At 49.6% G+C, this 10,441-nt stretch overlaps 1 protein-coding gene across 1 annotated transcript in view; it reads left to right on the top strand.

The window, feature by feature from the left end:
* The first annotated feature begins 1,018 nt into the window (after window positions 1-1,018).
* The window catches only part of PDIA5 (protein disulfide isomerase family A member 5), a 90,876-nt gene continuing 81,453 nt past the window's right edge, over window positions 1,019-10,441 (top strand). The window contains exon 1 of the mRNA XM_036850150.1: window positions 1,019-1,193. Coding sequence (XP_036706045.1) covers window positions 1,146-1,193 — 48 coding nt within the window. The 5' untranslated portion in view covers window positions 1,019-1,145. The remainder of the gene's footprint in view (window positions 1,194-10,441) is intronic.

Genomic DNA, 10,441 nt, shown 5'->3' with positions numbered 1-10,441 from the left:
TTAAAATTTTTTTATTGAGATAAAATTCACATAACATGAAAGTAACCATTTTAAAGTGTACAATTCAGTGGCACTTAGTACATTCACAATGTTGTGCAATCATCGTTTCTGTCTTTTTCCAAAATATTTTCATCATTCCCAAAGAGATCTTGTACCCACTGAGCAGTCACTCCCCAATTTCTCCTCCCCCCAGCCCTAGGCAATCACTAATCTGCTTTCTGTCGCTATGAATTTGCCTATTTCTGGATGGTTCATATAAATGTAATCATACAATATTCATACTTTTGTGTCTGGCTCCATTCTTAGCATAATATTTTCGAGTTTCATCCACATTGTTGCATATATCAGTAGTTCATTCCTTTTAATGACTGAATAATATCCCACTGTATGAATATATCACATTTTGTTTATCCATTTATCCCTCAATAGACACTTGGGTTGTTTCTACCTCTTGGCTATTGTGAATAATGCTGCTATGAACATTTGTGTACAAGTATTTGTTTGAATACCTGTTTTCAAGTCTTTTAGGTACATGCCCAGGAATGGAATTGTTGGTTATAAGGTAATCTCTATTCAACTTTTTGAGGAAATGTCAAACTGTTTTCCAACAGCTCAATAAAGTTTTCTGAATGAAAAAAAGAAACAGTAGGAGGGAGGCAGGGACGACGGCTTTTCCTATCCTCCACAAGCAGCACTGGACTCTGCCATTTCCAGGCTGTGTAATCTGGGTCATATTAAGTTCTCTGGGCCGCCACCTCATCCTCAAGGTGGGGAAAATAAAACTTACCTGAGCTGAAGGAGATCTTGTTTCTAAAGTTCTAGGCACAGAGCAAGCCCCCCAAATTAACTGCTTTCCCTTACTCTTTGACCCTGACCATGTCGCACTCCACTCATGCTTCTACCTGGCCTGGGGGCCAAGTTCACACCCGCGGACCCCTGCTCAGCCATGCTGCAAACTACAACTCCCAGCACGCACTTCTCCCCGGCAGGCTCTGCCAGCGCGGTGCGCATGCTTTGGCAGACGTGGCACCGGGAACTCGGAGGCGGGGAGCGGCTGGGAAGTGGCGGCGGTGGCTGCTCCCGGCGGAGCTGCGGTCGCGGGAGCCGAGTGGGGACCAGAACGGCCGTGGGCAGCTGCGGCGGGGATGGCGCGGGTCGTGCCGGCGTGGCGGCTGCTGCTGCTGGCGGTCTGGGTGAGGGCTGTGGCGCTGGGGTCCGGCCGGGACGGCACGTGCGCCCGGCGAGGGTCCGAGTTCCCTGCTCCCGGCCCTCCCGGGATGTGCGGGGGAGATAGACGCCTCCGGGCGCCTGGGTGGGGGCGTGCGTGCCGAGCAGGCGGGCACCCGGTGGCTGCGGGGGAGGCAGCGGGGCGGTCGCCGTGCCCTCCCAGCGGAGTGCTCCGGGGCTCAAAGGTCGAAAGGAGCCCGGGTGGGGGACCCCGGGGGCGCTGGGCGACCCTCGCGGGGGTGGGGGGCTTGCGCCGCGGACACAACTTTGCAGGGGCGCAGGTCAGGGGGCGGCCGCGAGCTAGGGCCGGACGCCGGCGGCTTGCGGGGGTGCTGCACCCCCGACTCCGGGCCCTGCACCTGTGTGAGTACGGGGTAAGAAGGGGGTGCTTGCCACCAGCACTGCCGGAAACCTTGTTTTAGAGCCAGCCACCTAGTTCTTGGTTTCGGCTCTGAGCAGCCGCGAACCTCCAGTGACCACGTGGATCCCCGCCCGCCGGCCAGGCTTGGCGGGGCCGGGTGGGGTCACCGCGGGGGAGTTCAGCTCCTTCACCCAACTGAGGCTGGCTGGAACCTCAGCCACTTTCTGGCTTGTGATGCAGCCTATCATTTAATGTACCTGACTTAATCTTCTCATCCGTGAAATTGGGACGCTTTAAATACCACTCTAACAAGGTTACCAGGAGGGTCGGATGAGAAATCAGAGGAGGTAGCTCTAAACTGCAAAACCGTACAGGAGTGGAGAAGGGGTGGGCCAGGGTGATGGGAGTGCAGGCTCTCCGGAGGAGTTTGCTACCCTTGTGGGGTGGGGGGAGGAATGCCGCAGGGCATCCCTGAGAGGGGTTGGAATGGGTGTGTCCACAGCACCCTGGGCCCCGGGTTTGGCCTTGGTTTTGCTGTGGGTGTGTGATAGGATAATATGGCCTCCTTCCACACCTCTAGTATAACTTCTGGTCTGCCTTATTTTAGGACAATCTTGGCTCCTTTTTTTCCTGAAGTTCCTGAAGGGAACCTCCTGCTGCCGGCACTCTCTCCAACCCAGATTTTCCAGTTTTTTTCTTCTGGGTGTGGCAAGGATGCTGGACAAAACGTGAGGAGAAAAAATGGAGTGTGGCTTGAGTTGCTTTAAATACTTCCATCTCTCAATGCCCTGCCCTTCTGGGATCACCAGTGAGGAGTGGCCCTGTATTTTCTAGTTGTATGAAAATGGGTGGGAAAGGAAGGTCCTTGCCCCTCTAGATCTGACCATTCTCTTGGAGAGAAACGAGGCTGGAGTGGGGCAGTGTCACTTCCCCAAATCTAGGTGTGTTTGATCTGTTTGTATTCTGTTCCTGCTGCCGGCTGGTCTGGGCTGGTTTCTAGGCCAGGCAGGACTGCTGGACTGTGCAGAGGGGGCTATCTCCAGTGCCCCCCCTATCAGGTCTTTGCACTTGGGCTGTTTCAGGAGGTCCTACTTTCCTCTCTTCTTCCCCTTTCCTCTCCCTCCTGTGAAAATAAAAGGCTTGAGACTCAGACAAGAAAGAAGTTTCCTTCAGCAAACATTTATTTATCAACCCCATTGTTTGGCTGGCACTGGGTTGGATTTTGGGCAGGGAGCAAAACACACTTTGTTCCTGCCCTCTGGTGTTGCCCTGCGTTGGGCAGGGGAGTCAGTCCTGTGAGCAGATAAAGACAGAACAGTGAGTGCTGATACTCGAAGTTCTGGGAGCACCCCTGAAGGGGAGCCATACATTAATTTAGAGGGAGGTCAGCCATGACTTTCCTGAGGGGTGGGTTGAGCCGTCAGGAGGGGGTGTGGGAGTCCTCTAGGCAACTGAGGTCTGCTGATGCCCTCCACCTGGAGGTGTAGAGAGTGGGTAGGTTTGCTGAGAGTCCTAGAACCTGGGAGGCCTCAACAAGGAACTGACATTTTCTCCTTTCCCCAAGCCCAAGATTGACTTAGAAGGTGTGAGGCTGAGGTGTACGGTCAGTGATGAGTGGTGGGTGGACATCAGGGCGGGCCTCTGTAAATATAAACTCTACGTCCATCTGATAAGGGTTCCGAAGCTCCTGGGAGTGGATTGGGTTTCTTTGTCCACTCAGTATTTACTGGGGGCAGATACGCGCAGAACCCTGGGCTGCGACCCAAGAGATACAGAGAAGTGTAAAGGGGTCTACAGAGATTCATGGACAGGGGTGTACACCCACCACGTTTTTTACAATAGCAGAAATATGGAAGTGGCTTAAATGCTTAACAATAGCAGCATGTTTAAATGATTTCTGGCCCTATCCATACCATGGAAAGTAATGTTTATAAAGAATATTTGTATTTACTAGAATGCTGGGTTTATTATCAAAATATGTTATGATGCTTATGAAGAATGTCTAAGGACATGGAAAAGTATTTGAGTGTGATAATTAGGGGAAAAGCAGGATACAAAACCGAATCCCAGGGTGGCTGAAGATAGCTACAAAAGTGTTTGAGGGATTAGCAGTGCATCAAAATGTTTACAGTGATTGTTCTGGAAGGTGGAGTTGTGGGTGACTTTTGCTTACTTCTTTGCTTATGCTTTTTTGGTACTTCCCAAGTTTTCTATATGAATGTGCATTAGTTTTTGATCAGAAAAGTTAGTAAAGGAACTTTTCAAAAAGTTTCTTTGGGGACTCCCAGCCTTCCACACTCTGGGGTGGAAAGAGTGGCAGTCAACACTTGGGGCAGGTTAGTTCCAGCCCTCCAGGCTGGGTGTCTCTGCCCTGGGCCTGCGGCTGGGGAGACCAGGCTGTCCTGTCCCTACCCCTGCAGCCGACTGCCCCTTCCTGCTGTCCCACTCAGCTCCTTCCTTAGCTGACCCTTCCCCAGGGCCATCCATGCTGATTGTTGTATAGTCTCCATCCAGAGCTCGCTCAGAATGGAGCAATGTCAGAGCTGGAGAGGACTCAGCCTCACCCAGCTCAAGGGTTCCAACGTCAGGCTGAGGCCTGGAGCTGGGCTGTGATGAAGTTTCCACTGGTTCACAGACAAATTGGAAAAATAACAATGGTGAATGGCTTTTTTTTTTCACGATTCCAAATATTTCCGGTTTAAAAACTTCATTTCTCTGACACAGTGTCCATATTGAGGGAGTGCATGTGGGGGGGTGGGGGGGGGTGGAGGAGTGCTTTATAGTGTCCTTTTGAAAAAAATGAAAGCAGTGATAGTATATTGTGATTTTTTAAAAAAGCCTTTAATTGATAAAATTTATTTTAAAATATATATGTAATACACACTATATATTTTTAAACATATTTTAAACATATACTTTAAATACATGTTTAAAAATACATCCTGCCAATCTGTGAGCTTCAGAAGTCTGAGAACTACTGACCTAACTCAGCTCCCTGATTTTAAAAGAGAAAAGTGAGGCTTTGAGAGGGAAGGGACTCACCCACTTGAGGCCACCTAGTTTGTAAAGGCAGAGTGGGGATGGTAGCCAGGCCCCTGAATTACACATCAGCGTTCTTCCCCCTCCATCTCTGTAGTGCCAGCTCCCACCTGCTTCCCTCCTCCCAAGCCACTGCTCAGGCCTCTGCCCCAGAGGGTGGCGTGAAGCTCAGAACTTGATTTCACAGTGGGTAGGGGTGCAGGAAGCAGCAGACGTTTGCCCTGGTCTCTCCTGCAGAGCTTTTAATGTACACGTATTTAGGTTCTACACCTCTATATATTTAATAGGCTTTTGTGGGCTGGTCTGAGAGCCTAATTGCCATTGATAATGCTGCTTGGAACCTGGAGTGGACTTTTCCCACAGAAATAAACACAGAGGGAGTTTTAAAACAGAACTGGCACACGAGTTGGAATGGCTGAGTGCCACAGGAGTGGCAAACACAGTGCTGTGGATTCGGACCAGGGTCACGCTCTGGGGCCCCAAGGGACCAGAGAAGGGCCGCAGCTCATGCCTCACAAGGAAGGCAGACTCTGAGCTCTGTGACAGCGGGGACCCTTCCTGTCCCAGCACCGCGCCCAGACCTGGCATGCAGTCACCCCCAGTCTGTGTTTGGTTGAAGGAATTAGTGTTGCAGGCAGGGAATCCAAGACAGAAACGTGGGCAATGAGGAGTGATGGGCCGGGCTGGATGGAAGGGAGGATTTGAGTGTGGGGTTGGGGAAACGAGACTGGAAAAGTGAATTGGAAAGAATCTTAAATGCCTGACAAAGCTTTTGGGACTTGATTCTTTAGGCAATGGAGAGACATGATGAAAGCGGCCCTTTTAATAACAAGAGCAGTTACGCCACAGTGGAGGGTTGGGTTGGAGCGGGAGAGACTGGATTAATTTTCCCAAAACAACACTTTCTTCCTCTTACTTTCTTCTCTGTTATCTACAAGATGTAGTCCAGTGTGATGTTACAGAAAGAACATGGGCCTTTAGCCAGCTAGACACTCAGGAGCTATGTGACCTTGGGCCCTGCCTATTTTCTTGTTGTCAGTGGTGGTAATGTTACCCATCTTGCAAAGTTGAAAGGATCAGAAATAATACAGGAAGCACCCAGCACACTGTGTGGCACGTGGACGTGCCCAATAGATAGGAGCCACAGCAGTCACCTCAGATCGTTGGAGAAGGGGTGCCCGGAAGCCAGTGAAGGGCCAGAGCGGGTGTGAGCGGAGGCTGCGAGACATGGCTGGGGGGCCCGTGCAGCCAGGACTCTCCCCGTCACAGTTCCCTGGAGCCGAGCTCCTGATGGCTCCTTGCCCCTCTGCACTGCGCCGCTGCAGAGCCTCTGGATGGGGGGAGAGTGTGTCTGTGTGTGTGCGTGCACAGGCACGCGTGCATGCGGACAGAGGAACTGAGGATTTAAGTGCTCTGTGTTTCCCCTTTCTTCTGAAAGTGGATCCTCTCTTGAGAATGGAGATACCAACCACACCGCCGCCCTGGAAGGTACGCCCCAGCTTTGTGGTTTTGTTCTATGGGGCTCTTGTGTCTCCCTTGGTGATTGTGGTAGGTTTTGGAGGCTAAGTGACAGTGGACCAGAGAGTGCGCATGGGGTGTAGGAGAGCCTAAGTTCTCCTGCGTTGCCGGACTTCCATGGTTTACTTGCCCCCCGCTTCCTTTTCCCCCACACCTGGTGTCCTAGGTCTCAGTGGGAGAGGGAAGGAGCCCTGTGCTCACTGGGCTGCTCTGTTGCTCCTGCCTGGCCCATCCTGCGGCCCTGACCCAGGCCTCTGGCTACCCATTCGACCTGGCAACGAGAATTAGAAGACACCTGGTACATTTGTAGAGGGCTTTAGAGTTTGCAAAGCATTTCCACATATTTCACACCTGTGTAGTTTTGAGTCCCACATGAGCTGGGTGAGGTAAGCTGGTTGAGTACTGTTACCCCGAAAGAGGGATGAGTAGGGGGACGGAGCAGGAAGAGAGAGACCATTGATGGTCATGGCCTGGAAGGGGAGGACACAGACAGGTTGAGTGGGTCGCCTGAATGTTTGAGCAGCCTCCTTGGCAGGTGCTATTTTCTGAAATCGCAGCACCAGCCATTTACCTGGGGAGTCCGTGAACCTTGCTCTTTAGCTCCCTGATGGCCTGAGTAGGGGCCATAGTCAGGTGCTCACTGACCATCCTTCCTGCCCTTCTCATCACCCTCCTTCATGGCTCTAGATACCTGTCCCCTCTGATCAGCTACGTCCAGCAGGGCCTCTTTCCACACACCAGTTTATGACCACTTCTAAATAATTAGCTTTGCAGTCATGCAGTGGGGGGGGAGTCGGGGTTAAACACTCAGAAGGAGTATGACGTTAGAATAGCCTTTTTGCGTCTCTTTATCCCGCGAGGTCATACTGAGCCCCCAGGTGGATGTGCGCTCTGTTCCCAGATGGCCTGATGGTGAGCCTGTGCCCCGCTTCAGAGTTCCCCACTCCTCACAGCTGGCTGGGGCAGGGGTAGAGAATCCATCGCCCCAAAGAATCCCACCATTCCTCTAACCCCTTGGCTCGAGCAGATGTCTTTAATTCGTGAGCAGATCCTTTAATCCTTGCCGTGGAAGGTATTAATGGAGATCTAGGTCGAGGGCCTTACATTGGGGCTTAAAACACTAGGGTGATCTAGCTTCTGAGCCAAGATGTGGGCTTGGCTGGAAAGCTCTGTTATAGGGCCAAGTAGGGCAGGCTCCCGAGGAACAAGCAGGTTTGCTGTCGTCAAGGGGTCTGACCCGCTGGGTCCTGGGCAGAGTGTTGGACATGTTCCTTGTTTCAAAGAAACATGGACCACCGTCTGCATGTTAACACATGTCACAGATGTTCATTTATTCCACAGATCTTTCTTTTTTGTTGGTTTTTTGTTCGTTTTTAATTAATTAATTAATTAATTTAGTTTTGGCTGGGTTGGGTCCTTGTTGCTGCATGCGGGCTTTCTCCAGTTGCAGCGAGTGGGAGCTACTCTTCCTTGTGCTGCACGGGCTTCTCATTGCATTGGCTTCTCTTATCGCGGAGCACGGGTTCTAGGCGCACGGGCTTCAGTAGTTGTGGCATGTGGGCTCAGTAGTTGTGGTGCACGGGCTCTAGAGTGCAGACTCAGTAGTTGTGGTGCACGGGCTTAGTTGCTCCACTGCATGTGGGATCTTCCCAGACCGGGGCTCCAACCCGTGTCCCCTGCATTGGCAGGCGGATTCTTAATCACTGTGCCACCAGGGAAGCCCCTTTTTTTTTGTTTTTAACAGATACTTCTTGAGAGTATTTTATGAGCCAGACATACTCTGCCAAGGCATTGGGGACAAAATATAAATAAAGAGGGACACCATCCCTTCCTCCCATTGCCTAGTGAGAGAGCCACTAATTTATTATTTGATTCAGGTAGTAAGTGCTGGAAGGAGGAAGATAAGGTGGTAAGAGAATGTGTAAACAGGGGTCCCTATCCTACTTCAGGGAGTCAGGAAAGGCCTCTCTGAAGACTTATAGACCCTTTCTTAGAATAATGTTTTTAAATGTATAAAACAGAATGCATAGGATTACAAAAGAAACCAGTGATATTGAAATATAGTTATTAAAATATAATAAATTGTGACAAAATAGTATGTATTTTTTTTAATGCGTCATATAAGAAGATCTAGTGGCAAGTTTGATAATTTTTGTAATTTTAAGTAGTGATAAGCATAGACAGTGTTTCAGGATATCTGCAGCAATCCTCTTGTGATGAGAAAATGTGATTTCTGTTGGTGGCAAAGTCACAAAGTCACAGACACTGTCAGTGCTACTGTAATTAGTTACCTACATTGATAATAAAGGGAAGGCTAAATTTCAGTGAAATTAGTGAAAATAAAGATGTGATATTTCCCCATCCAAATTCATAGACCCCAGTGTAAGAAAAATTATCGCCAAACTTGGAAATAAAAGATGATCTAGTGACTTTCTAATGTCACACTGGAGCATTGTCTAGGAAGCCCACCTCAGTGGCATCCAGTACTTTAGGGAATGTCACTTTGTTTATTATTCCTTAGGACCCATACTCTGTAAAGTTAGAAAGGATGCAAATGATTTCTGTTTGGTAGAGAAGAGAGATCCTTCAGGACATTAACTGGCTTGGTATCTCATTTAGCAATCATATCATACCTTTTTTTCATCGACCACTTGTAAGTTTCTTATAACTACTTCTTTTTTTTTTTTTTTTTGGCCGTGCTGCATGGCTTGCGGGATCTTAGTTCCCTGACTAGGGATTGAACCCAGGCCCCCCGGCCATGGAAGCGTGGAGTCTTAACCACTGGACCGCCAGGGAATTCCCTATAACCTCTTTTTAAAATCTTTTTATTAACCTTTTTTTCTTATATCCTCTTTTGACCAAGCTTTGTCATTTTAGTGGGTCCCTTATTAATGAGTTAATAACCCTTTGAAATATGCTCAGTCTCTGTTTGTATGAGAATTGGGTTTTTAACATTTGAGAATTATACTTGACCCCGGTTTAAGAGCCGCTGAGTGAGCAGGATGTGAGGGTGTGGCGCTCAGAAAGGAGGTCTGGGCTGGGGATGTTAATTTAGGGGTGCTGCTCGGGTGGGGGACCCCAGGGGAGGGTGTGGGGCAGGAAGAGAAGATGGACTGAGTGAGCCCTGAGGAACTCCCGCATTTGCAGGATGGTGGAGGTGGATTTACGAAGAAGATAAGAAGGGTGGCTGGAGAGGTAGAAGGGAGACCAAGCGAGTTCTGCCTGGGTTCAAGAGGCTGACCAAAACAAGAAATGGAGGTGCCCGTTGGGTTATCCGTGTGGAGGTCATTGCTGAACCTCCACCAAGAGCCTCTTTGATGGTGGGGGGACAGCTCTGACAATGCTGAGGAGTGGGTAGAAGGCGGGGAGGGAGATGGAACATTCTGGCTGTGAGGGAGAGGGGAGTGGTATGGGGTCCAGGCAGGGGGTTTTTAAAAGATGGAATAATGGCCTTCCAACCTGGCTGTGAATCCAACTGCCTTAGGGAGGTATGCGTAAAAATGGATTCCTGGGCTCTCCAGATCCACGAGATGATTTTCTTCAAGGGGAAGGCCCAGGAATCTGTATTTCCTAAAAGCTTATACTTATTGCAATTGTGCAACTACAAACCAGAGGCATTTACAAGTTAACATTAATTTTACGTGGTGGACAGTATTTTGCCAGCCAAGGTTGCAGCTTTGGGCCGCAGGGTGTGGCACAACTTCTGCCCATGTTACAAGCCACATACACTAGTGACCCTGTGAGGCGTCATTTGGCTGGAGCATGTGCCGTTTTTGCGTTTCTCCGCAGGCATTTAGGGAAGTGTGCACAAGCAGGTAGCAGGGAAGATGGCTCAGGCAGTCATCGAAGCTCTTTCTCGTTGGTTGTGCTCAGTAGCTAGATGGGAAGGGAAAGCAGACTTGCTGGCCTTTCGGGTCTTGTTCTGGGTGGAGCTCTGGGGAGTGGAGAGACCTCGAGGGATACCAGTGGGAAGCGTGCACATTGATGGGCAAAGAGAAGAGCTTCTAATCTGTGCCCAGAAGACCTCTGAGTCCCGGCTCTGCCGTTTCAGGCTTCACCCAAGTTGAATTCCTTAAGTTCTTTGGACCTCAGTTTTCACATCTCTAAAGTGGGGATGGTACCACCTCCCACACAGATTGTTTATAGCAGTTTTTCAAACATTATTACTGCAACTCCTGGAAGAACAATTTTGCATTTTACATTATAACCAAGTACATATATGTCTATATGAATATAACAGATGCAGATTTTTCACCAAATACAGTCTTGCTGCTTATGGTACAGACTGATGTTACC

Source organism: Balaenoptera musculus, chromosome 4, assembly GCF_009873245.2.
Source record: "Balaenoptera musculus isolate JJ_BM4_2016_0621 chromosome 4, mBalMus1.pri.v3, whole genome shotgun sequence".
Classification (NCBI taxonomy): Eukaryota; Metazoa; Chordata; class Mammalia; order Artiodactyla; family Balaenopteridae; genus Balaenoptera; species Balaenoptera musculus.
This window is presented reverse-complemented; position numbering and strand designations above follow the sequence as displayed.